Genomic DNA, 26,522 nt, shown 5'->3' with positions numbered 1-26,522 from the left:
AGGGGGCGGCCCCGGCTCCGGCCCGCCCCGCCCCGGCCCGCCTGCTCCGCAGCCGATTGGCCCTGAGCCGCTATATCTGGGCGCCCACCCTGCGCGACGCCACCGCCGTCCACACCGTCGTCCACCCGCTTGTCCCGGCCCCGAAGTGACCGCCGCCTACCCTCCGCGCTCCCGCGCTTCGTTCCGCCCAGGCCGCGCCCAGCTGGAATGCAGAGATCGCCGCCCGGCTACGGCGCACAGGACGACCCGCCAGCCCGCCGCGACTGTGCATGGGCCCCGGGACCCGGGGCCGCCGCTGAGCCGCGCGGCCTCCCCGCCGCCCCCGCCGCCCTCGCTGCGCCCGCCGCGCCCGCCTCGCCACCCAGCCCGCCGCGCAGCCCGCCGCGCAGCCCCGACCCGGGGCGCTATGGCCTCAGCCCGGCCGGCCGCGGGGAACGCCAGGCGGCCGACGAGTCGCGCATCCGGCGGCCCATGAACGCCTTCATGGTGTGGGCGAAGGACGAGCGCAAGCGGCTGGCGCAGCAGAACCCGGACCTCCACAACGCGGTGCTCAGCAAGATGCTGGGTGAGAGGCGCGGAAAGGCGGGGACGGGCGGGGACGGACGGGGAGGGGAGCTGGGAGGGGGAGGGGGACCACGCGCACGGTGGGCCGGGGCGCCCCGGGCAGGGACTGTCCCCACTCGCGCCGCGCGCTCAGGGCACGCGCAGGGCGCTGTAGGAGGCCCGGTTCGACGGCAGCCCCCTGACCCCGCGCCCCGGGCCCGCAGGCAAGGCGTGGAAGGAGCTGAGCACGGCGGAGAAGCGGCCCTTCGTGGAGGAGGCGGAGAGGCTGCGCGTGCAGCACCTGCGCGACCACCCCAACTACAAGTACCGGCCGCGCCGCAAGAAGCAGGCACGCAAGGCCCGGCGGGTGGAGCCCGGCCTCCTGCTCCAAGGCCTGGCGCCCCCGGCCCCGCCACCCGAGCCCTTCCCCGCGGCGCCTGGCCCGACCCGGCTCTTCCGCGAGCTGCCGCCGCTGGGCGCCGAGTTCGACGGCCTGGGGCTGCCCACGCCCGAGCGCTCACCGCTGGACGGCCTGGAGCCCGGCGAGGCCGCCTTCTTCCCGCCGCCTGCGATGCCCGAGGACTGCCCGCTGCGGGCCTTCCGCGCGCCCTATGCCCCTGCCGAGTTGCCCCGGGACCCCGGCAGCTGCTACGGGGCGCCCCTGGCCGAGGCGCTACGGACCGCGCCCGCTCCTGCCGCGCCGCTCTCCGGCCTCTACTACGGCGCCCTGGGCGCGCCCGGCCCCGGCCCGTACCCCGGCCCGCTGTCTCCGCCGCCCGAGGCCCCGCCGCTGGAGGGCGCCGAGCCGCTAGGTCCCGCCGCTGACCTGTGGGCCGACGTGGACCTCACCGAGTTCGACCAGTACCTCAACTGCAGCCGGACTCGGCCGGACGCCGCCGGGCTGCCGTACCACGTGGCGCTGGCCAAGCTGGGCCCGCGCGCCATGTCCTGCCCCGAGGAGAGCAGCCTGATCGCGGCGCTGTCCGACGCCAGCAGCGCCGTGTACTACAGCGCCTGCATCTCCGGGTAGCCCGTCTGCGCCGCGCGCCCTCCTGCGGCCACCGCCACTGCCCCGCTGCGTGTCCCTGCTCTGTCGCTACCGCAGGTGTATGCTGCGGCCGCTTGCAACAGCCGCTAGGAACCACGACGCTTGAGTCTGGCCCCGCGGCCCGCAGCCCCTGCAAGGGTGGGTCCCACAGATCTGGGCTTCTCCGAGGCGCCCAGGCCTAGGACCTGTGGGATGGCCCTGCCAGGGTTAAGTTTTTGAAGCGTCTAATCTTTTTTCCTGCAGTGTTTTCTAAAACCAGGCTGTTTTTTACTTTGTCTTTTTTATATACATAATACACTATATTTAATTTTTAATTAAACTGTTAAACTTTTTTTTTTTCCAAGGGGTTTCAGTGATCAAAGCATCAATGTAGCAAAGGGCTTCTCAAATAGGAGGAATTACAAGGTGGGGTGTTTTTTGTTTTTGTTTTGTTTTTGTTTTTGCTGTAAAGGAGCCTGGAGCTGGGTACCCCTGGGCCAGGTGAGGCCACATTAAAGTGCCTCATCCTTGCCTCTGAGCACCCGCCTGGTCTGTGGTGGTTGGGGGAGGACATAGCAGTTCCCCCTGGGGGACCTGGACATGCCCTTCCCTCCAAATCTCTCCCAGGAGAGCCTGGACCCCAGCTTGGACCCCATAGGGCCACTTCTACCCTCTTCCCAGGAAGACACTCCCCGGAGTGGGTGAGGGGCAGGAGTTATGGGCACTCCCCACCCTTCCAGCCCTCCATTCCCTCCTGACCCCCCATTTACTCTCCACACTAAAAATGGCCACACTGAGCAATCCCCAACCCAGATTTTGTCACATTCATCTTCTCCTTAGAACTTACTGTAAACCCAGGGATGGCCCAGGACAGTGCCCCTCTTGGAAGGAAGCTGGCAGGGGCTGACACCTGCATGTAGACATGCTATCCTGGAAGACCCTGTTCTCAAACCAGTGTCTCCAGAGAGGACAGCACCATGACACACCCATGATGTTCCCCAGGGTCACCTGTCCAGGCTCTGCCCACGGACAGAGCCCACTGACCAGAGCAGGGGGGCTCAGGCCTCATATCTCAAACCTCCAACCCTGGAATTGCACCTGACCAGCCCTGTGTTCCCTCCTGAGTCTGGACACCCTTTCCATGCTGCCTCCTTGGTCCCAGCTCCTTTTCGGCGTCCACAGGTTCAGGAAAAGTTGGGCAACAATCACCTTCTTGAGTGATTCTTCTTTTGTCTGACAGGGCCCATGAGCACCCCAGACGTGAATTCCCTACACACACACACTCCTCAGGACCTGGCAGGTCTTTCAAGCCAAGAGAAGGGGTCATGTGTCCCCTGGTCAGTCCTGCCCCAGCCCCCCCCCAATAGCATATGGGGCTCCCACTGATCCCTAGTGACCTTGATGTGGGAAAGTCACGGTCTCCCACGAGTATGCACCTGGGGAAGTACAGATGTCTGAAATGTATGGGCTTTGTGCTGACCGTGAGACAGAATCTGACTACACGTGTGTGAGCATGCTTGTGCGTACATGCATGTGTGCCCACGAGGCTCTGAGAGTAGCTGTGCATGTGCGTACATGTGTGCACACGCGTGTGTGCGCACAGGCTCTGAGTGTATCTAGCTGTGATGCTGACATAGACTATCTGTGAAGGGACTGTGTGGCACCCAGTGTGCAGCAAGCCTCAGGTGGGATGGCTGTGTGCCTGTGTGTAAGGCTTGGTGTGCAAGCACATGGGTCTGCTGAGTGTGTGGGGAGAGGGGAACAGGGTGTGCAGCTGTTACAGGTGTCCTGACTCTTGGAGGCAGGTTGATATCACCTGTGGGTCAACTGGCATGAGCCCCACTCAACTGGCAGGGTGGGGAAGCTGCACCTGGGCCCCCTATCCCTACCACGTGGGCAGCAGGTCCAGAAAACTCAAAGACAAAGGGATAGAGAGAGACAAACTGAGGAAGGCCAGAGATAGCCTCGGAGGTGGAGAGAGATGCCCCAGTGGGCGGAAGGACAGAAATAGCCCACAGGACACCAAGGGCATCTGCCCCCTCAAAGCATACATGAGGTTGGCACACAGTAAGAGACAAGCTGAGACAAAGCGACAGGGGTGGTCCAGTCCAGGCACATTTGTCACAGTGGGGCGTGGGGGGGACGACTCTGAGGCACCAGTGCTGAGTCTTGGGCACATTCATGGGGAGAAGTGTCCACCATCCGTGAGTGTGCAAGCCATCCCAGGTCTCACGGCCCACCAGCTTCTGTTCTGGGCCTGCCCCTGCTTGGGGAACCAGCCACCAATGCTTAGAGCCCTGGTGCATCCCACTGTGGCCCCTCCCAGGTCTGGGCACCAGAGCAGCTGGAGTCTAAGAGCCTCTGTCCCATGCATGGGCCCTCCCACCCCCTGGCCAGGGCAGATGGGAGAGGACCAGCCCTGCCTGTCCTCTGCCTAGAACCATGTGAACAGCCCCACTGAGGGCCTCCCTGCCTGGGCCCAGGCAATGTCCCACCAATGCCCCTGCCCAGAGACACCCATGAACACACACAGAGAAAGGTGCTTGGACAGCAGACAGGGCCATCTGTGTCTGCTGTTTTCTGACACAGGATGGAGCAATAATCTCACACCCTCCATTCTGGGCTCCGTACACACAACCATCCCACCCAGAGGACCGACCTCTCCACACACACATACACACACACATACACACACACCCCTGCCCTGGTCAGTGGGATGGGGAGTCACACAGGTGGCTTGGGGAGGCATCACCCCTCCCCCCATTGTCCGAGGAGGGAGGAGGCAGAGCAGCTTGTTCCCAGAAACTACTCCCTCAGTACCAGGTTGGGAGACCAGTGGGGGTCCCAATGTGGAACCCCTGTGCCAGGGACTGAGAGCATCCAGGAACAGGATCATGACAAGGACAAAAAACAAGGACACAAAAGGGCCCTCACTGAGGGCAGCTGTTTTTAATAGCAGCTCCTCGGCAGTGTGCTGGGTGAGGGGGTGAGAGTCTCCTCAGAGGACCCTTTTGTGCAGAGCCCTGCCTGGGAAGCTCCCAAGGGACCTGGCTCTACCCCAGCTGGGCAAAGCCACCGACTAGGCAGGACCACAACACCAGGGCTTGGGTGGCTCCAGCTCCAGGTCAGTTCCCTCTCCCCCTCCTGACTCCACCTACCTGCTTCCCCAAGGGTCAGAGAAGGGAAGTCTCCACCCCCAGCTCACTCTGAGGCAGGCCAGCCAGGAGCAGACCCAGGAAGCCTAGCGCTTGGCGGGAAGTTCTAGCAATTGTGCCTGGCACAAGTCTCGCCTCCCACGCTTGGGACCCAGTCTCCGGCCCAGGAGTGACCTGGGCAGTGGTGTTGAACCCTTCCCAGCCAGCAGCACAGGGGAGGAGGTTAGGGAGGTAAGGTGGAGAACGGGTGAGTTGCCCCCTCTCTTCAGTAGGCCCAGTCATCTTCTTGGACACCCTTGAGAACACCGCATCAAGGCCATACGCCGAACCCCAACGAGGCCATGCTAGGCGGGCAAGGAGGAGCCTAAATCACCCTCCACTCCAATGGACAAACACTAGACAATCCAACCACTTAGCTCACATGCTACAAAATCGACAGGCTTTTTTTTTTTTTTTTTACAGAGACAGAGAGAGAGAGAGATGGATAGGGACAGACAGGAATGGAGAGAGATGAGAGGCATCAATCATCAGTTTTCCGTTGCAACACCTTAGTTGTTTATTGATTGCTTTCTCATATGTGCCTTGACCATGGGGCTACAGCAGACCGAGTAACTCCCTGCTCAAGCCAGCGACCTTGGGTCCAAGCTGGTGAGCTTTGCTCAAACCAGATGAGCCCGCGCTCAAGCTGGCAACCTCGGGGTCTCGAACCCGGGTCCTCCGCATCCCAGTCTGACACTATCCACTGCACCACTGCCTGGTCAGGCTCGACAGGCATTTTTAAGTGGACAAGTCAGTGTGTTAGTATATTGATAGGTTGTACAAGCATCACCACTATCTAATTTCAGTGTTTTTCTATAAGCCCCCCAAAAAAACGCATGCCCATCAGCAGTCACACCCCCTTCTTCACCCAGCCCCTAAGAAACATCAGTCTACCTCCTGTCTCTACATTTGCCTGTTCTGGACATTTCATATACATGGAACCACAGAATAAACGGCCTCTTGAGTCTTACTTTGTTCACTGAACATCATGTTTCCAAGGTGTACCCCTGTTACAGCATTTATCAGGACTGTTTCTCATTCTTTTCTAATGCTGAATATTCCATTGTATGAACAGACCACATTTGATTTACTGATTTGTCAAAAATGGACATGTAGGTTGTTTTTGTGTCTTGGCTATGCTGAATAAATGCTCCTAAGAACGAAAATTTTGTGAGGATGTGTTTGCATTAATTACATAAATCTGCACCTCTGAAGACCAGACCAAGTCTGAGCAAGAAGGTTAAGCACCTTAAATCCATGAGCTTATAGCAGCTGCCCCAAAAGGGGGTTCCAGAGCCTCTGACTTGCCCACCCCAACGCTTCTGCCAACCCACTCCTCACTCCTGCCTCGGGCTGGGAAGGAGCCAATCCAGTCCGCGGAGGGTTTTGGCCAAGTGTGTGGGAGTTCCTGGCCAGGACTGGGGAGGAGGGGTGTGGGAGCGCCAGGTTCCTTCTCTTTTGTTTCGGCTTACAGCCTCTCAGCTTCCGTCCCTCTACCTTCCCCCCTCGTCCAGCCTCCCAGGGAAGCACCTAGGGGCCAGCCCAGTACTGCGGGGCGCCCGCACCTCCGCCTGGTTGCCCACGACCTCGCCGCGTGCCCGACTCCACCCCGTTTCTGTGACCCCCGCCCCCACGGCCCGACACCGTCTCCCACGATCCCTCCACGTCCCCACGATCCCATCCTCCCAGCCCGGTCCCCCCGCCCGCCGCTCAAGGAAACAGGAAGGGGCGCGCGGCGGCGGCGGCGCTAGGAGGAAGCGCAGGAAGCAGCGGCGGGTGCGGAGCTTATCTGGGGCCGCAGACGGACCCCTGGCCTCACGCCTGGGCAGGCCGGGCAGGGGGCGCGGGGGGCGGCAGGAGGACAGGGCCGGATCACCTGGCGGAGTGCCCTGTCCGTCCGAGCCCCAAGCACAACTGCCACGACGGGGCGATGGAGGGAAGCGCTAAGGCCGGCGTCAGGACTTCATTGAGCCGGAGGGCCCAGAAAGACCCAGTCCAGAGGTGACCTGGGGCAGCATCCAACCCCAGGACGCCCCACCTCCCCCACAGCACACTTCCCCACCACCCACCCCTCCTGACCTCCCCATTTCCCTCCAAACAAGGACTGCTTCCTCCAGCAGGTGCCAGCTCCCCGCTGGTTCTTGAGGGGGGAGGGGGAGTTGGGGGAGGTACGTGGCTGTTTGTTTCAGTGTTTACAAAGCTGAGTATTTCCCGAGGGAGGGGCCAGGATGGGGACTGTCCCTGGGCGCTCCCCAGGGTCTCACAGACCACTGGCAGGGACAATGGGCTTCAGCACCTGTCACCCCCTCCACAAGTATTTACTTTGCTTCCTAGAGTGGGTGGGTGGGGGGGCTTGTTTGTTTTCCCCGGGAAGCCACAGCTGGAGCAGGCAGTCTCCTTGAACACCTGCAGGGACGGAGACCCCACATTAGCGCTCACACGTCAGGGCCCATGCTGGTAAGGCCAGCGCCCCCTTCAGGTCTGGGTGCAGGTGTTTCCTCCCGGGGCTCCCAGCCAACCACTGCCCCAGGCCTTCTCGGCACCCAGCGCCAGATGTGGGGGCTGCCTAACTCACGTCCTGTCCTGTCTGGTGGCTCCATAAACCAGGAGCTGCGTCTCTAAGGGCCTAGGCGGGCAGCATGCACCTTTCCCTCCACCTCCCCTTGCTCAGTCCCTTGCTCAGTCGAGCTGGGTTGGTGGCTGGTGGTCCGTGGGGGAGGGGCTGCCCAGCCTGGGAAGAGGACTCCAGGCCCAGGCACAAGGCGCACCCCTGCAGCCTGTTGGCAGCCTGGTAAGGGGCAGAGGTGGGTGGTGGGTGGGGGTGGCAAAGTCAGGATTAACTTTTTTGGTTTTTGTATCCAGAGACTAGTTGCGTATGGCCCGTGTTCCAGATGTTCTTTCAAAGGCTCCCAGCCTGAAGAAGCCATGGGACTGGCCACCCTTCAAAGTTGGCCTGGCCCCCCCTTTGCACGCTGCACATGGTGGGGGGTCTGCCTCCCTGCTCTGGGAAGTTGCACAACCCTAGCCAGTGCCCTGCAGCCCCATCTGCCCCCTTCTGCGTCCCACCCCCCACCCCCCTGGAAGCAGCTGAGGACAGGACACCACTGGGCACAGTCTCGCCCAGCCTCGTGGGAGCCCCAGAAAACGTTTCACACTGAAGAACCAGGCTCCTGCCCAGGCCTCACAGGGAGGGGGGGGGCTAGAGGGGCAGTGCATACTGGCCTGGCAGATGCTTCCAGTCCAGACACGCTGGCCCATCCACCAAATCATGCTGCAGGCACTCCATCCTCGATGGCTCCAGGGCCCATGGCCCTGTCCCCATAGTTGAGAGTCTTTCCACCTCTGTTAGTCCTCGTCAGTTCTAACCAGTGCACATTCACTGGGCACTCGTGTGCCAACGTGAACAAGCCACCAAGAGGGTCCCAGTGCCAAACCTGAAGAACAGTGAACATCTCGGGGTCTGGGCAGGGCCCCCCTGGCTCCACCTCTGCTCTGTCACAGCAGCAGGTGTGGCTCTGTAACTGCCCCTAGACTTTATCTGGTTGGGACATCCACACAGTGCACAAGTGAACTTTGACCCAGAAGCTCACCCTACCCCCCAAAAAAGATACAGGTCTACTCCCAGAACCTGAGAATGGGATCTTATTTGGAAAGAGGGTCTTAGCAGCTGTAATTCAGGATCTTGAGGTGAGAAAATCATTCGGAATTATTCAGGTAGCCAGTGACAAAGATCTGAATAAGACGGCAGGCAGCCCTGGCTGGACATGCAGAAGGCTGCTGGCTCAGCTTTCAGTCAGGGCACATCCAGAGACAGATCTATACCTTTCTCTCCTTTCTTTTCTCTATAAACTCAATACATAAACTGAAAAATATTTTTTTTAAAAGAAAGGGAGAGAGAGGAGGCAGAGATTGGAGCAGGAGCTGTGAGAAGGAAGGGTCCTGTAGGCCCGGGGTGGGGGGTGTCTCAGTGGCCAGTGATGCTGATTTTGGACTCTGGCCTCTAGAACTGGGAGGAAAAGAAACATGTCATGTCGGGCCACCTGTTTGTGGTGATTTTTTACAGCAGCCTAGGAAATGAACACAGATGGCTTCTGACATGTGGGGACGGGGCCCAGGTCCCCACACCTACGATGACAGCCCATCATCCTGGGGCTGGCTTGTCTGAGGCCCAGAGAGAAAGGGCACAGAGGGTGGAAAGGGTGGGGGTGGGGGTGTTGTGCTGAGAACAATTCAAGAGCAAGATTGTGCAGGCACTGGGTTCTGCTGGCTCAGACCAAAAGCTTCCAGCCACTGCCCCCTTCCCACATTCAATTTGCCAGGACAGACCAGGAGGGCCTGACAGAGGGGAGCTCACCCAGGAAGCGGGAGGGGGAGGCAGGAGGATGGACAGTGCTCAACACACACCCCTGCTGCACACACACCTGTGTGCACACTTATGGGCAATCCCTCACACGCACCTGTGTGCACACACACACACTACCAGGTGGTGCCAGGGCACAGGACCATCTCACCCACTCATGCAGTTGTGGTTCAGGACTCGGGTGGGGAATATGTCCCTAAACCTCTTGAGACCTCTGCTCCCCTGCCACCCACCCCCAGACTGTGGTTTGTTTCAACCTTCCTCTGGCATGAGTGCATGAAGGGACTGCCTGTTGCCCATCCACCTACCCCAGTGCGTCCTGACAGCTCTCAGCAGCAGGGAGGGGGTACTGTGGGTGGACAGCAGGCATGACCACCCAGAGGCCATGCCCAGGCATGCTTCCTCCTGTCCTGTCCCTGTACGGACCCCCTAGACTTTCTTACCTCTCAAGTCCCCAACTCAGCTGCCCCATGCCTTGGGTTCCAACCACATCAAACCAGTTCCCCTACCTGAACCCTGGGCCTCATTCCAAGGCCTGCACAGCAGGAGCCCAGGGATGTGACTGCTCCATCCAACATATATGCTCCCCTCAGAGGCTCCTCCACCAGTGTTGGGACACCCATGTGCTCAGAGTGGGACCCTGGGGTTCCCTGGACCTTCCTCAACCCCATTCTGTCCAAGCCTACTCCTTCAGCCTCAACCACACAGCATCCCCCCAACACACACTACCCTGCAGGGCTTTCTCAATCCATTCTAACATCTCTTCTAAGCTCAGATTCTCTGGCCACACTGCGCCAGTTTCTAAGTCCACGCTCTTGCCCATCCTCCCAGCTGGAGACCCCACACTGCACACGTGGAACAGTCCATTGGGCATGCCAGCAACACGGGCATCACCCTCACACTCAGAGTGTGGCCCCCAGGTCTGCACCTCGTGGCCGGGAGCCTGTTAGAAGCAAGCTGGAGGCTGAATGCACACGGAGGTCCAGGAGCCGGGTTCCCATGCTGCACACGGGCACATCGGGAATAACCACGCTTTACACTTCCTAGTGTGTGGCCTAAGCCAAGTCCTGTGACCTCCTCTGGGTGCCTCGGTTTCTTCACCTAGAAAGCAGGAACAGGTCCGGCTGCCCAGACTAAATGTTAGCGCATGGGTGGCTGGAGCAGGGTCAGCTCCAGTGCCCTGACTTTGTCACACGACTGCTGACTGCCACACCATGAAGCCAAGCCCACCGGGCAGGCAGGGAGTGGTGCCTCTGCCCGGCACCCAGCGCAAGGACTGCTCTGCTACCTCCTGGGCGCATCCCCTATCTGGAAGAAGTGTGGTGATAGGTGTTGAGTCCCCCAGGTGTCCGCCTTAGGTGCTGTACCTGACCTGTCACCCCTCGTCCACACAGGAGGGGCCATAGACCTCGAGTCTACGCAGCTGTGTGTCGGGGAGTTCAGGGACTAGCACCTCACTCTGCCAAGCAGATGCAGGATTCCAGGGCACAAGGAAGTAGGTCCCTAGCCAGCCTGTCCTGCCCCACAGAGGGGGCCATGGCCACCCCTCCCAGGGCCACAGGAAATGGCGTGTCCCGCTTGCAGCCAGGGCCAGCGACTCTGGCTTCCCTTCAGGCCCGTTTCCTTTATCCGGCTGTTTTGCTCTGAATTCACAAAGCTCAGCCCTCCCCTCCCCTCCATTTCCACCCCTTCCCCCACTCCAGAGTAGAGCAGGACGGATATGCAACGCTCTAGGGCCCACAGGCGTCCCTCCCCACACCTCCCCGCCCACCCCAAAGCCTCGGACTGAACAGGAGTCAAGCTCTGGAGACGCCCCCTGCTGCCCGAGGCAGGGAGTGCTGTTTTCATCCAGGTGTAGCGGGAAGTATACCCCACCTCCGGCGCCCCCAGCACCCACTCCCAACCAAGGACCAGAGCCAGGGGAAGCCCCCAGAAGCAGCAGGTGAAGGGATCAAGAACTGGACCTGCAGCACCATCTGTTTATTGAGGCCTCACTCGGGTGGGGGGCAGCTTGGTACTGGGCAGGGTTCACATCTCCTAGACCGGGTCCCGCGGGCCAGGATGAGACCTCGGCGGGAACCAGTGGTCAGCTGAGGTCAACACAGAGAGCCCTCGGTCGTCCACAGACGAGGCTCCTTCCCAGGCCCCGTGCAGGGTGAGCGGGTAGCCTCCTTGGCTAAGGCGCGCAGCGCAAAGAGCTTCTCCCAGCAGGTGGCGACGGCGTCCAGCGCTCGCAGGAGAAGCCGCCTCCGGCTGCCGCGACGCCCGCCGGGACGCGTTTGGGGCCACGGACTCCGCTGTCCAGAACGGGGCGGGGTGGTCAGCGAGTACACCTGGCTCTTGCGCCCGCCCCCCACAGCTCACGTCCAGCCCCCCAGGGAAGGGCGTGGCGGTGTGGTCAGTAGGCCCACGTGAGCCCCAAGCCGTGGGAAGAGAGGGCTCAGGTTTTAGACCCGCACACAGTCGCGCGCACACCTGGCGCAGCATCTGGCAGTGGTGCCGCATCACCGCCTCGGTGCGCAGGGCCACGGTCCATACCGCTTTCTCCAGTGCCCCGCGGCGGCCCCCAGCCACCACCTCACGCAGGGTACGACTCAGTGATGCGATGGACACTAGAATACTGTGCTCCTAAGGAGGAAAGGGAGGAAATCGGGCTGGGGGAAGAGCCCTACGGGGAGACGCAAGGAAAGAGGCTCGAGGACGTGCGTGGGGGGCGTCTCCTCCATACCTTCTGGGCACTGCAGGAGACTCCCACCCGACCCTGCCGCCGGGGGGCCGCAGCTCCAGTCTGGTTTTTCTGCGTTATATATAGATGTCTGGAGCCTGGCCCGCCCCCTGCAGCTCCTGGCCCAACCCGCCTCATGGCAGCCTGTAGGTCCTTGAAGATGACAGCTTGGTAGTGGCGGAGCACGTCCGGGACGCTGCAGGTGCGCAGCCTGCTGGGCACTGGTGCGATTCCCAGAAGCGCCACCAGGAGCGCCCAGAGCACCGGCTTAGGAGGCACCTGAAAGGCCACCAGGGTCAGGGTGGGGCACCAGGCCTGTGGAGGGGGGTGTCCCCTCCAGCAGCCTCGCAGGCGCCCGCCCCCCAGCCTGGGGGAAATCTCCAAGCTGGTGTAAAATGCAGGTGTCACCATGCCATCCAACAACGGGTCTAGACAGGCCCAGACACACTCCCGCTGTTTCAGCGCCAGACCCGACCGACAGCTTGCTGGTTCGAGTACTGTCCAGAAGTGCAGAAGTTGCTGGATCCCCGGTCAGGGCACACAAAGGAACAGGTCAATATTCCTGTCTCTCTCCCTCCTTTCCTCTCTCTACAAAATCAATCAACTAAAAACATATTAAAAACAAAAAAACAGGCCTACAAACCAATAGCTCAGTGCAGAGATGTGCGGGGTGAGGAGGGGCAGGAAAGGAGACAGAGGGTTCCAGAGGCAGGAGGGCCAGAGCCCACAGATTGTGGAGGGCAGGGCTGGCTGAGGCCTGGGGTGCAACGGGGAGCCCCTCCCCACTGCACCTCACCTCTGGCCATGCCTGACCCATCCCCACCCCTCCCAGAGCTGGGCCCCTCTTGCTGGTGCCCCCAGGCAGCACACTGCTCACTTCTGGGCATCCACCCTCCCGCCAGGAGCCGTGGGCAAAACCACCCCCATCAGTGGCTTGCTATAACCAGCTGAGTCAGGAAATGGGTCCCCTGCACCCCTGACCCAACCAGGACAGAGGTGAGGGCTCAGAGCTCAAGGCCACACCCCTTTGGAAGGGGAAGGCTTGGGGAAACCCCCAGAGGTGGAGGGAGGGGACCACAGTGTGATCCACCAGATATTCCGTGTAAAGCCTCCCCCCTCCCTCAGAATGGAGAGGACCAGCTCTCATGGGTAGAAGCCCCTATCCCCAAACTGACACATCAAAAAGTTCTGCCTCCTGTCTCCCAGCCCCCAAACCCACCCTCACACCCCAAGATGGAGTCTGACAGCCAACTGGAAAATTAATCATATAAACCGAGCGAGACCAGGACTCGACTCCGCTTCCCAGCCTTGGCAGAGACCCTGCAAAGCAGTAGTACCTCAACCGGCAGCTAGACCTGGTGTCTGCAGGGATTCAGGGATCCTGCACCAGGCACTGGCAGCCAGAGGAGCAGATGCAACGAGCTGTGCCCCTTCTCAACCCCAGGACACACTAGGTGTGATGGCCAACGAGGAGTCACCTCTGCTGGCCGTGGGTCAGAGGGCACAGTGACAAAAGAATGAGTTGGTACTGCAGGGACATCCAAGTGGGCAAGCTGGTTGCCCAGGGTCCTCAGAGGGCCTGTTCTTCCCATCCCCACAACACACACCAAGGGCCCCAAGGCACAGGCCAGCTCAGCCCGTGAGGACAAAGCAACCAGCAGACTCCCTGCCTCTGACACACCGGGAAAGGCCAGGCCCAGCACCCAGGCGACAGAACCAGGGGATTTCCCGGTTGGTCGGTTGGTGGGGCACAGCGGACAGACAGCCTTTCCTGGGCTGTACAAGCTCTCAGCCCACGGAGTCCCCTTCCCAGTGGCCCAAAGCTGCTCACCATGGGCCTCTCAGGGTCAGCCCTCCCTCACTCCCGCCAGTGAGCCTCCACCATGATCCAGGGTCCTCAGGTGGGGTTGCAGCAGCCTCGTCAGGTCCAGCTCCAAGCCCAGCCAACCCCAGCCAGGGCTTCCCTTGCACCAGGGCGGCTGTGGCTGCGGCAGGCGGACAGGCTTTTGAAGTTGGCTCCTCCAGCAAAGGAGGGAGGGAGGAGGAGGCCCCAGGATCCCAGCCGGCCCCCTCCCTCTCCCCACCCTCTATCCAATTGCTTCTTCAATTAACCTGACCCCGGACCCAGCAGTGCTGGGCTCTCTTCCCATCCAGCGGGTCCTGGATTGAGCCACCAGTCCCAGGGAGATGTGCTGTCAAGGAGGGGGCAGAGTTCCCAGTGGACAGAGGGCAGTACAGCCAGGTAGGGGAGGGGAGCCAAGGAAGTAGGGGCTGCCCCCACCCTTCCATCAGGGTCCTCCTCCGTGGTCAGCGGTGCGGTGCAGTCTTTCCCAGGAACCCCACCACAGCAGATCCAGGTGAGTGACGCTCAGCTAGCCCCGGGGCGGCCAGCCCTGCACCCTCACACCCAGGGGTTCTGCTCCAGCAGGTCCCTGGCGTGGGACTTCCCAGCACTTAGCAGCTGCCCCTTCTGGCGGGGCCACAGCGCCCAGCATGGCCCACAGAACAGAGGCAGCTGCTGGAACCCAAGCTGAAATGTGTTTCCGCAGGGAGAAAAGCACTTTAACTACCTCAAAGCCTTTGAGAAAACGGGTCCCAAGATATTCACATGTGGGTAATTCCAATGCTCTGGAACTTTCCAAGGGCCCTGCAGGAGACCTGACCCGACAGCAAAGCCAGAGAAGGTGCCTAGGAGAAGCCACGCCCCACTCAGGGCACAGAAGGCCATCCACAGCCCATGGCCACAGCAAGTCACTGCCCCTTCCTGGACCCTGGTTCCTGCAGCACAGCGTGGGCTGGCTCTAGGCCTCGCTCTGCAGTGTGTGGAGCAGACCCCTCTGCCTCCTCCAGAGAGGAAAGGAACCCTGAGCCACAGCCACTTGCCTCTCCTGCAAGGGGCCTCAAGAGGTCCTTTGTCCTCACATCTGCCAAGGGGTCCCAGGTAATTCACTTTTTAACGTACAGATGAGGACAGCTACAAGTGCTTAAGGAAAACTGCTGATGATAAGAGGAGCAAAAACAGACTCACCTACAAACATGAGAAAACGTCTTACTCGTGACGTCTTCCCCCAACCCAAGCCCAGGGGGCCTCCCAGCACCCCCTCAGCAGCTGGCTCTGGGAGCCCTCGAGGACGCAGGCTGTGTTTGCACTCAGACTCAGGAGTCACCCACTCCGGGACCTGTGGCGTGTGCCCTCCCCCAGAGCAGCATGCACATCCGAGGGACAGATAGGTCACCAAGGAATGTGCATTCCACCACCTTCTCCACAAAACCCCGCTGAGTCATGCTTCCTCTGAGACTCCACACACACGAGAGCCATCGTGACCCCTACAGACTGGACAGGAGCAGCAAATGCACACGCCAGGAGCCCAGAGAAAACCAGTGGTCACCAACCCTACACGCTACCTAGAAAAACTTTAATTCCAGAGCAGGACAGATAGCTCGGAACCCCTCCCAGCCCACGGCAGGCCCGCCTGCCCGCCCCCGTGCTGCCCCGGGACCCGCACCCCCAGGAGCTGCACAGTCAGAAGGTGTTCTTGATGTGTGCGGCCACCAGCACGAGGATCTCCCCGATCTTCCTCTGCCAGTTGGTGATGTCCTTGGACACGGCGCACCACAGCTCCCCGTGCCGGGGCTCGGCGTTCTCGCAGCGCCGCCTCACCTCCTCCCGCTGCTCCTGGGGGGACCGGCGGGCTCTTGAGACAGGGCTCCTCCCTGGTTCTACCTCACGCCAGCCCACCGTGCACTCCCAGCCCCTGCCCAGGCCCTGGCTGGAAGAGGGTCCATGACCCTCCTCCTGGGGAGCAGTCCCCACTGCACCCCACTGGGATGATGACCTTGGGGCAGGCCTTGACACAGATGCAGAGCAGAGTCAAGCCCAAGTCCACTTCCCATGGGCACCCCACTCTGTGAACCCACCTCTGACAACACCCAGTCGCCCTGGAAGCCATGCCGGGCTCAGGCCCAGGAAAACAGACCCACGGAGGCACAGGGACCACTGTCAGGGCCCAAACTCCATTCTGGTTTCTACCGTGACCCCATGCCATCGCCACCTCACTCACTGAGATGCTAATAGACCCCCAACAGCCCGAACACCTCCCCTTCAGGCTGAGAGGCTACAGAACGGTAGCCACGAAACAGCTGGGGAGGTGGACATTGTCAGAGCACGCTGTCCGTCTCTGCCTCCCTCCTTCCCACACCTCGGAGCCCCCTCCCCACGGGGTGCAGACCTCTGTGCCGTGCTGCAGCTCGAACTTGTAGAAGAGCGCCCAGGCGTCCCCGAGGTCCGAGTCGATCTTCACGGTGCGGTGGAACCACTCCCTGGCCTTGGTGATCTTCCGCTCGCTCCAGAACAGCCTGCGGGAAGCAGCAGGGCGAAACCCCGGGTGAGCCGCGCGGAGGCCGGCTGTCCTCCCAGCGTGGGACAGCACCAGCCTGGGGACCTGAGGTGGCACCGTCAGCTCTGTCCTCCCAGCGGGGGACAGCACCAGCCTGGGGACCTGAGGTGGCACCGTCAGCTCTGTCCTCCCACAGGACACTGAGGACGGGCCAGGCCACCTGGAAGTCAGCGCAGGTCATGAACCTGGAGCTGTCCTTCAAGTGTCTAACCAAACTTTCTTAGTCCCCCCCCCCCCCCCACATCCGACTTTTCCTCTGGGTAAAATGAGGTGAAACTGACAAAAACTGAGCGAAGGTTCTGTCAGGGAAGGAAGAGCAGCTCCGGCCACTCCCGCCCACCAAGCAGCACAGGGCCCTGTGCCTGCAGCAGAGGCAGACACCTGACACGGGCACGCAGCCCCCCCCCCTCCCAGAGGCACTGAGGCACAGAAGGCCAGGACAGCACTCCAGGCAGCTGTTGGGCTGGTGTGTTACCAAACAGAATAATTTTATGCTCTGATAGCTTGATTGTTTTTTAAGCCTTGTGGCATTCTTAATTACTTGGTGTTAAATAAACTGTGATTTAAAGAGCACAAACCCAGATAGCAGACACATAGAACACTGGCCTGGGAACAGAAAGGAGTGACTTATTTACTTTAGCAAAGCCTTTTACGAGGTTTTATGGCTGCCATATCTGAGTGTCACACATAAAAGTCACTCTGGGAGGCGGAAGCACAGGGCAGGAGGGAGGGTGCACCCGACTGGACCAGGCTGGGCCCTGGGACCCGTGGAAAGCCCTTGTCTCCAGAGCAGTGGAGAGGAGGCACTGGCAGGACCCGAGGAAGAGGGGTCACAGCTGCCTGCGGGCACCTCCTGGGGCACCATGCCCCCGCTCAGGCTGCCACGGCCACAGGAGCTGCTGGCCACATGTACCGTCTCTGCCAGGTAAGAGCCCTGAGCAGCAGCCCCAGGACCTGGCCTCCTCCGAGCACACCCAACCTATGCCCTTGCACGGGTCCCATCCCTCTCAGGAAGTCACCTCCCAGAAGGCTCTCAAGACCCTCTGCTCACCAGCCACCAGCCACAACCTCACCCATTTCCCCAAGGCCCTGAGCTTTCTGCCACGCCCAACACACCATACACCTTCCCAGGGAGTCCCTGATCCAGAATCTGAAATACAAGCTCATGGTGTGAGGTTACTTGCTGACCTCCTCTTGCCCTCGAGACTATGTGCCCTGAAGGAGGTGCCCTCCAGCGCGTGATCTCCGTTCCCAGGCACACTGACAACTGGATCACAAAATGGCACAATGGCACGGGGTCCAGGGGCAAGAATCTGGTTTCTCATCAAAACGGTGCAATCTCCTTGCTTACAGCCCTTTTTAGCCAAAGGAACTTTTTTTGTGAATGAAGTTTTGCGGGGACTGCCAGCAAGTTTGTCTCCTGAAACCCAGGGCATGAATTTGTGTCAACTACAAAGTGGCAGACACAGAGGAGTGGTCCCCTCAGGACACCGGATGAGGGGGAAGGCAATCCTGGGGCATATGTCACACAGTCTCTGCCCAGAGATGCACTAGCCTCAAATCGAAGCCTAAGTCTTTGTCACAGAGCTCTGGTGGCCAGGAACCAAGGAAGCCTGCCCGGTTCGAGCGACCAGCCAGACACCAGCGAGAGGCCTTTGGGCCAGCAGCCCCGGAAGGACTCCCACTCACTTGGCCACGGCCAGAAGGACGTGGGGGTCATGCTCACACTTCTTCAGGGCATCGACGCTCTTGGTCTTCCTCTGGGGCCTGGCCTCGAGGAAGATGGCTTCAGACCACAGGACCCCTGCAATTCAGACACAAGATGCTGCACCTCAGACTCCCACCTCGGCTGAGAAACATGTCTGCCCACACCCAGCTGCCCAGGAGAGGCCTGTGAAGATCTGAGCAGTGTCCTGCTGAGGGGAGAAGCACAGAGGCTATGTGTGCCCAGCCATCCCGCTGCCCCCTGAGACCTCGTGGCCCTGGAGGCTCACACTGGACAACCTTCTGGGGTGACTGGGTCAAACGTAACAAGGTTACTCCCACGGACTCATAATTCCACATCTAAAAACTTACTGTAACAAAACCATCAGAAAGCTGGTAAAGATTCATGCGAAATAGTAATATTTAACAGATTAAAATTGAGCAGCAGGTGAGTGGTGACTTCTGTCATACGTAACTGCATAAAGCCACTAAAAATTACACCCCTGAAGATTCGATGACGAGAAATTCTCATAAAGTCTTCATCTTAAAAACGGCACAGAACTGAACACCTTGCGTGACTTTACAGAGAAACTCACAGACTTGGAGCAAGACAGCACAAGTTAAGAAGAAATGACAGACCTTCAGAGCAGAAAGTCGAGCTCCCCGACTGAGATGGGGTTTAGTTCCCAGGTCTCGAACCCAGTGCAGTGAGCCGTCTGGCTGGAGTAACTCGCGCAGACAAGACCACGGGGCGGCGCCCTCGGTGGTGCCCGCTGCCCTGTCGGGGGCCCCGGATCCTTACCAGAGCTGGGGCACTCCTGCAGCGCCTTGGCCATGAGCGTGTTGGCAATGTTCTTCAGCCCTGCGCGGTACTCCAGCCTCACAGACTCCAACCTGAGGACAGAGGTCCGAGGGGAAGGTCCAGCACCTGTCCACAGATAGATGGCCCAACCACAGAGCCGTAGGGCCGGAGCTGCCCACCCTGCCGTGCAGTGAGATGCTGGTGACACTCACTGCTGGGCCCACTGTGCCAGCCCTGTTGGATGCCTGGACCCTGACACCATCAGAGCAGAGGAGGCAGGCTGGGTGAGGACACAGGCACGTGGGCTGCTCGGACGGTGCGTGCACAACAGCAGTGGTGTCTCCTTTGGCTCTCGGCCCCACGCCCCAGCCTGGCACTCGGAGCCTGCACTGCACCTCTGTGCCCCACGCCCCAGCCTGGCACTCGGAGCCTGCACTGCACCTCTGTGCCCCACGCCCCAGCCTGGCACTCGGAGCCTGCACTGCACCTCTGTGCCCCACGCTCCAGCCTGGCACTCGGAGCCTGCACTGCACCTCTGTGCCCCCCACGCTCCAGCCTGGCACTCGGAGCCTGCACTGCACCTCTGTGCCCCACGCTCCAGCCTGGCACTCGGAGCCTGCACTGCACCTCTGTGCCCCACGCTCCAGCCTGGCACTCGGAGCCTGCACTGCACCTCTGTGCCCCACGCCCCAGCCTGGCACTCGGAGCCTGCACTGCACCTCTGTGCCCCACGCCCCAGCCTGGCACTCGGAGCCTGCACTGCACCTCTGTGCCCCACGCTCCAGCCTGGCACTCGGAGCCTGCACTGCACCTCTGTGCCCCACGCTCCAGCCTGGCACTCGGAGCCCTGCACTGCACCTCTGTGCCCCATGCTCCAGCCTGGCACTCGGAGCCTGCACTGCACCTCTGTGCCCCACGCTCCAGCCTGGCACTCGGAGCCTGCACTGCACCTCTGTGCCCCACGCTCCAGCCTGGCACTCGGAGCCTGCACTGCACCTCTGTGCCCCACGCCCCAGCCTGGCACTCGGAGCCCTGCACTGCACCTCTGTGCACAGCTTCCTGGGCAGAATGCCATCCTCACTCAACAAACTCTTCTTCATCCCTCAAGGTCTTGCCCAGATGTCACCTCTTCCATGAAGTTGCTCTCTCTGGCTTCATCTACCCTTGATCCCCCATTAGAACCTAGCTTCCTGGACATACCCTCTCAGAGCACAAATAAAACTGCATCAAACTACCTACAGGCCCCTCTGAGCACCTGGGCTAAACTCCCAAGGAAGAGACATGTCTCCACATGGCCGGCACCTGCCCCTCCCCACGGAGCCCGAGTCTAAACGCTGTGCAGACAGCTGCACAAGAGCTGCTGGTGAGGCTGCCCCGAGCATGCGCTGGCACGACTCACCACAAGCCAGGGTTCTTTGCGTTCTTCAGGCGAGATTTCTCCAAAATGGCCCGAGCTCGGGTCAGCTGCCCAATCTTCTCCTCTAGCCGGGAAAGCAAAAGCCACAGGGGCGTGGAGTGGGGACATTTCTTCAACTGTGGCCAAAAAAGAAAGAAAAATAAGAGAGAGGGTTTTGGCTGGTGTCTGGGAGGGACTTTGACAGCGATGGACAGCTTAAGCCAGGGGTCAGGCTGCCTGTGTCCATGGAGACCCACCACTTCATATCTCGGTTGAGGTTTTCTGTGCATGAGTTTGCTGGACACAGGTACGTACAGGGCGCGTGTGTTATGTACAGAGCTATGCTGGGCACAGGTACGTACAGGGTGCGTGTGTTACGTGCAGAGCTATGCTGGGCACAGGTACGTACAGGGTGCGTGTGTTACGTGCAGAGCTATGCTGGGCACAGGTACGTACAGGGTGCGTGAGTTCGTGCAGAGCTATGCTGGGCACAGGTACGTACAGGGCGCGTGTGTTACGTACAGAGCTATGCTGGGCACAGGTACGTACAGGGCGCGTGTGTTACGTACAGAGCTATGCTGGGCACAGGTACGTACAGGGCGCGTGTGTTACGTACAGAGCTATGCTGGGCACAGGTACGTACAGGGCGCGTGTGTTACGTGCAGAGCTATGCTGGGCACAGGTACGTACAGGGCGCGTGTGTTACGTGCAGAGCTATGCTGGGCACAGGTACGTGCAGGGCGCGTGTGTTACGTGCAGAGCTATGCTGGGCACAGGTACGTGCAGGGCGCGTGTGTTACGTGCAGAGCTATGCTGGGCACAGGTACGTACAGGGCGCGTGTGTTACGTGCAGAGCTATGCTGGGCACAGGTACGTGCAGGGCGCGTGTGTTACGTGCAGAGCTATGCTGGGCACAGGTACGTACAGGGCGCGTGTGTTACGTGCAGAGCTATGCTGGGCACAGGTAAGTACAGGGCGCGTGTGTTACGTTCAGAGCTATGCTGGGCACAGGTACGTACAGGGCGCGTGTGTTACGTGCAGAGCTATGCTGGGCACAGGTACGTACAGGGCGCGTGTGTTACGTGCAGAGCTATGCTGGGCACAGGTACGTACAGGGTGCGTGTGTTACGTGCAGAGCTATGCTGGGCACAGGTACGTACAGGGCGCGTGTGTTACGTACAGAGCTATGCTGGGCACAGGTACGTACAGGGCGCGTGTTACGTGCAGAGCTATGCTGGGCACAGGTACGTACAGGGCGCGTGTGTTACGTGCAGAGCTATGCTGGGCACAGGTACGTACAGGGCGCGTGTGTTACGTGCAGAGCTATGCTGGGCACAGGTACGTACAGGGTGCGTGTGTTACGTGCACAGCTATGCTGGGCACAGGTACGTACAGGGTGCGTGTGTTACGTGCACAGCTATGCTGGGCACAGGTACGTACAGGGCGCGTGTGTTACGTGCACAGCTATGCTGGGCACAGGTACGTACAGGGTGCGTGTGTTACGTGCAGAGCTATGCTGGGCACAGGTACGTACAGGGTGCGTGTGTTACGTGCACAGCTATGCTGGGCACACGTACGTACAGGGTGCGTGTGTTACGTGCACAGCTATGCTGGGCACACAGAGGAGCTGTAGCCTGCACGGCACTGAGCACAGCACGCAGCTCTCAAGAAGCCCAGGAGTCCAGGGGTGTTGGAGACAATCCAGCATGCCCAGAAGGAAAGGCAGTGCAGGGTGTGAGGGCGAAGGCCCAGCGGGGCCCCCAGGTGTGCAGCACACAGAGCTCACCCCCTGGCTGTAGGCCTCGCGAGCCTTGTCCGTCAGCCCCTCCTGCTCCTCGATCTGCCCCTTCATCATCCACAACTTGGGGAAATCCTCGTAGTGCTTCAGGGCCTCCTCGCACAGCTCCTGCGCCGCCTCGATGTTCCCCAGCACCCACTCCAGCTTCACGGACTTCATGAACACCTGGAGACAGGTGCACATCAGGCAGCTGCCCCTGCCTTGCTCCATCTGGACGGGACAGCTGGTCAACCTGGCTCTATTCCAGCCTCTACCACTGGGTTGGGCTGGGCTGGCACCTTTGTGGTACCTGCTTAAGGTCAAGAACAGGTCGTCTGACCTGCCACTCTTGACATCCCATGTAAACTGTCTGGTGGCTGTGGAACCAGGAGGACACACACACGGGGACGTTTTACAGTGAGGTCTGAACAAAGGGACCTAGAGCGTCAGGGCCTCAGGGCCTCAGGGCCTCGTGCCCCCCCCCAACACCGCAGATGGGGGCTCCACGTGGCAGGGCCTCAGGGCCTCGTGTCCCCCCAACACCGCAGATGGGGGCTCCACGTGGCAGGGCCTCAGGGCCTCGTGCTCCCCCCCCAACACCACAGACAGGTGGGCCCCACGTGGCAGGGCCTCAGGGCCTCGTGCTCCCCCCTAACACCGCAGACGGGGGGCTCCACGTGGCAGGGCCCCTCTGCTCACTCCGGGTCTTGTGCACCCCCCCAATACCGCAGACAGGGGCTCCACGTGGCAGGGCCTCAGGGCCTCGTGCTCCCCCCCAACACCACAGACAGGAGGGCCCACGTGGCAGGGCCTCAGGGCCTCGTGCTCCCCCCTCCCCACCGCAGACCGAGTCTCCACGTGGCAGGGTCCCTCTGCTCACTCAGGGCCTCGTGCACTCCCCCACCCCACCGCAGACAGGGGCTCCACGTGGCAGGGCCCCTCTGCTCACTCGGGCGGTGGGGGCGCTGCTCCGCGCCTTGGCCAGCAGCCGCCGGGCCCGCTCATACTCGTTATTCTCTGACTCCAGCTTCACGGCCGCCAGCCAGATCTCCTCACTGTTGGGGTTGGCCTGCAGGACACACACAGCAGAGTCAAGGTGGCTCCAGACAGAAGCAAGCAGGGTGGGGCCCTCCTTCCCCTGCTGCAGGACAGACCCATCCAAGCACAGTCCAGCCCAGGAGCTCTGACTTCCAGGCGTCACTGGCGTGGCCTCGATGGCACTCAGGAATAAGACTGGTAGCCACAGAGCCGCCTGCTCCAGGACCCCGAGTCTGTGTGGCCTCTCAGAGTTGGAGGAGTCATTCACTTCCTACCCACGGGGATGCATCACACCCAGCCCTACTCCTTCCCACGCCTGGCGATGGGGGACTGGCCACCCCATGTGTCCATGTGGGCAGCACAGAAGGGTGCTCAGGGCGGCACTGACGGTGTGAAGAAGACTCCCAACAGCCCAGCAGACGTGTGGGCCGCGCCCTCGCAGCCTCCTAAGAGCATATTGGCCACACTCATCTGACCCTTGTCATACCTCTGACAAGCAGCCCCGTGGTGACAGGCAGCAGGACCTGGACAGATGGCAGGGAGATCTGAGTGCTCAGATGGACAGCAGAGAGCACAGCCAGCTCCAGGCCAGGCCTCTCACGAATTTAGTCAATAACGACAAACTTTGTCATCCTAGCCTGGGTCACAGCAGATCAACCCTAACACAGCACTTTGCAGTCTATAAAAGAGTCTGCAGACGACTGACAAACACCATATTGTCCTCAAGTATTAGGGTGTTACATGTGACAGCAACATAAGGTGCATCAGTTGTGACTGTCCTGGCTAGGTGCAGCTGTCTGAGTCAACTCCACCCAGGTGACCCCACTGCAGCTGTGCTCAGCACGCGGGGCCGGGGCTCCTTCCTCCAAGGACTGCACAGCCTGGTTTCTACGCTGGAGACCGGGTGTCACCTGCCCCTGTGTTCCATCCCTCTCAGAGGACACTGCCTGTTCACGCCATGTTCTGTTTCTGACACATTTAGCCTGCAGTCACACTGAGTGGCAGTGACCAAGAGGTAGATGTCCAACCGGGCCACTGTCCCTATTCTCAGGCTCTGTACAGCACCCGAGTCCTGGGCATTCTGATCACGAATGCCCTCCCTCGTCAGCTCCCATCAGTGAGTGGGAGGAGGCCCTGAGGAGGTGTGTGCACACCAATGCCCTTGCAGCAGTCAACCGCACCCACCTGGAAGGCCAGAGCCAGGATGCTCCTCGCCGCGGGGACATCGCCCGCCAGCCACTTGGACTTGGCGCCCATGAGCCACAGTACCTCCGCTTTGGGGCAGTGGGCCACGGCCCTCTGCAGGAGAGCTTCCAGGGACTCCCTGTAAGACATGGGCCCGTGATCACCACCAGAGCACACAGGCACCCACAGCCCTGGCGTGGGCTCTGGAAAGACAGTTACTGCTCCAAAGTTCGACACTGTAAATGATTGACCAGGTTTTACAACGGGGAGAGTGTGGGGAAATCTTTTCTTTCCATAAAGGTTCTAAAATCAACTACTGAATGGGTGTTACAAAGCAGCGCATTGTTTAAAGAGCAGAGCCTGGCAGAGGAACTTCTCAAGAGAGCCTTTTACAGCCGTGTGTCCTGGAGGGAGCGATAACTTCACGGTCTGGGTGACAGGAGAGGCCTTTTCATCTTTAACCACAGATCCGCCGACAGAGATTATGGCCTCGGTCTATTCTCTGACAGCCAGAGACACCGTCTTACTGGAAGGAAGTTATCTTAGGTCACTACTGAGCAAGAAGACTGCCAGCCTGGGTACCAGGTGTGGAGCCCACCACCCTCTTTCACACCACCTGGCACAGGTGGCCTCCTAAGACCTCAGCAGTGAGGCGAAGGGAAGACCGACCGCACACAGCTCCAGAACCGAGACCCCAGGCCTTGGCACTCGCCTCCCTCATCACCCCGAGAGCGGGCCGGTGGGACAGGCCGAGGGGAGGAAGCGGCTGCTCCAAGCCTAGGGCCAACAGCAGCAGAGCCACCAAGGCCACACTGGGAGGACGGGCTCTGCTCCAAGCGGACCGCCCAAGGTGAACTTGTACAGGGTGAGCCAGCACGAGCGTCTCAAAACGTCCCCAAGGGAGTGAGCTCCAAAACCAGCCCGCGGGAAGGAGTGAGGAGGGGACAGGAGCACAAAGGACACCCTGAGAGGACTGCGGGCAAACAACCCAGAGGCTGCAGCCTGGCAGCACCTAATCTAATCAGCAGCTGCAGCCAATGAGTCAGACCCGAAAGGTTTTTTCAATTAAAGAGCACAATTAGAGAAAATTGTTATGGACCTCCTCAGAGCGCAAAATGCCAGCCCCAGCCCAAAGCTAGCACAGCTTAAATGAAAACCATGCCTGCCTGGGCCCAGATGCCTCACCGCCCACACTGCCGGAGCCAGGGTGAGCAGGCGTGGGGCTCTGGATTCCGGGGGGCCCTGCGGGCTTGGCCACAGGTGCTCCTCTTTGGCAGAGGCCCCCTCGGTGTCCTGGTTTGTCCAGCACAGAACAGTGATAATCCTGTGACAAAAGAAGCCACAGAGACAGCTCCTCCGGCAAAGGCCCCGGTGAGGCACTCACCTACCTGCAGGCAGCACCACACAGCCTGGAGCTGGAGGTTCACCTACCTGCAGGCAGCACCACACAGCCTGGAGCTGGAGGTTCACCTACCTGCAGGCAGCACCACACAGCCTGGAGCTGGAGGTTCACCTACCTGCAGGCAGCACCACACAGCCTAGAGCTGGAGGTTCACCTACCTGCAGGCAGCACCACACAGCCTGGAGCTGGAGGTTCACCTACCTGCAGGCAGCACCACACAGCCTGGAGCTGGAGGTGCAGCCAGCACACGGGCAGTCCCCCCACATACCTGGTACCATGGTTCTTCTCAAAGTATGCAGCCCGCAGCCACACGCTCTTCTTGCTGGGAAACACTTGCAGGGCATAGGCATAGATGGCTCGTGCGCACTCCAGGGCATTGTGGGCCACACACTAGAGCAGAGACAGGTGTGAGGACGGGTGGCCCAGCACCAGTCTTGGGGCAGGAGGTGTGCTGCCCTCCCCAATGATGCCATCTGCTAGAAATCAAACCCCAGGAGGACATGGACATGAACACCAAAGCGAGACCACGTGAGACTATGACCACAGGACCAGGGGCAGGGGAGCACCTGTCATGAGCTGTAGGTGAGCGGGGTGCACGTGGAGAGACCACATGTCATGCACACTGGTCCCTTGTTAAAAAGTACTGTAGTATGTATTTTCAGTTATAAAATACACTCAGTGTAAACCTGGAAGACACAAGTAAATGCCGAGAAAGAAAGGCACTGGCCAGGTGCCTCCGCCATAGTGTCGTCCTGGTGTTCTGTGGTCACGGGTTTGATCCCCAATCAGAGCACACGTGAGAAGTAATCAATGAGAACACAACCAAATGAAACAACTAAGTGGAATAGCAACTTGATGTTTCTCTCTCTCTTTCCAAAATCAATTTTAGAAATGCCACTAGGAAGCGAGTCAGTAAGAAAGTCTTACAATTAGGAACGAAAAAGCGATGTGACCCGGAACTGGAAGGGCAGC

The 26,522-nt window shown here is 60.3% G+C and overlaps 3 protein-coding genes across 3 annotated transcripts in view; 1 reads left to right on the top strand and 2 right to left on the bottom strand.

Annotated features, from left to right (window-relative positions):
- The first annotated feature begins 113 nt into the window (after positions 1 to 113).
- On the top strand, positions 114 to 1,923 carry SOX18 (SRY-box transcription factor 18). Its single transcript, XM_066234954.1, has 2 exons — positions 114 to 565; positions 768 to 1,923. The coding sequence occupies exons 1-2, from the start codon at positions 208 to 210 to the stop codon at positions 1,571 to 1,573; spliced, it is 1,164 nt and encodes a 387-aa protein (XP_066091051.1). The 5' UTR covers positions 114 to 207; the 3' UTR covers positions 1,574 to 1,923.
- Positions 1,924 to 11,083: 9,160 nt separating this feature from the next.
- On the bottom strand, positions 11,084 to 13,032 carry C6H20orf204 (chromosome 6 C20orf204 homolog). The gene is made up of 3 exons (XM_066235714.1): positions 11,853 to 13,032; positions 11,600 to 11,752; positions 11,084 to 11,421 (listed from the first exon to the last, which is right to left on the bottom strand). Exons 1-3 carry the CDS (start codon positions 12,258 to 12,260, stop codon positions 11,221 to 11,223), a joined length of 762 nt encoding a protein of 253 aa, XP_066091811.1. The 5' UTR covers positions 12,261 to 13,032; the 3' UTR covers positions 11,084 to 11,220.
- A 2,214-nt stretch (positions 13,033 to 15,246) lies between these two features.
- The window catches only part of PRPF6 (pre-mRNA processing factor 6), a 34,671-nt gene continuing 23,395 nt past the window's right edge, over positions 15,247 to 26,522 (bottom strand). Inside the window, exons 13-21 of the mRNA XM_066235650.1 lie at positions 25,819 to 25,940; positions 24,149 to 24,287; positions 22,875 to 22,994; positions 21,935 to 22,111; positions 20,152 to 20,285; positions 18,753 to 18,844; positions 17,936 to 18,050; positions 16,079 to 16,205; positions 15,247 to 15,525 (exon numbers count right to left, since the gene is read on the bottom strand). Of these exons, the coding sequence (XP_066091747.1) occupies positions 15,373 to 15,525; positions 16,079 to 16,205; positions 17,936 to 18,050; positions 18,753 to 18,844; positions 20,152 to 20,285; positions 21,935 to 22,111; positions 22,875 to 22,994; positions 24,149 to 24,287; positions 25,819 to 25,940 (1,179 nt within the window). The 3' untranslated portion in view covers positions 15,247 to 15,372. The remainder of the gene's footprint in view (positions 15,526 to 16,078; positions 16,206 to 17,935; positions 18,051 to 18,752; positions 18,845 to 20,151; positions 20,286 to 21,934; positions 22,112 to 22,874; positions 22,995 to 24,148; positions 24,288 to 25,818; positions 25,941 to 26,522) is intronic.

This window comes from Saccopteryx bilineata, chromosome 6 (assembly GCF_036850765.1).
Source record: "Saccopteryx bilineata isolate mSacBil1 chromosome 6, mSacBil1_pri_phased_curated, whole genome shotgun sequence".
NCBI classification, from domain to species: Eukaryota; Metazoa; Chordata; class Mammalia; order Chiroptera; family Emballonuridae; genus Saccopteryx; species Saccopteryx bilineata.
This window is presented reverse-complemented; position numbering and strand designations above follow the sequence as displayed.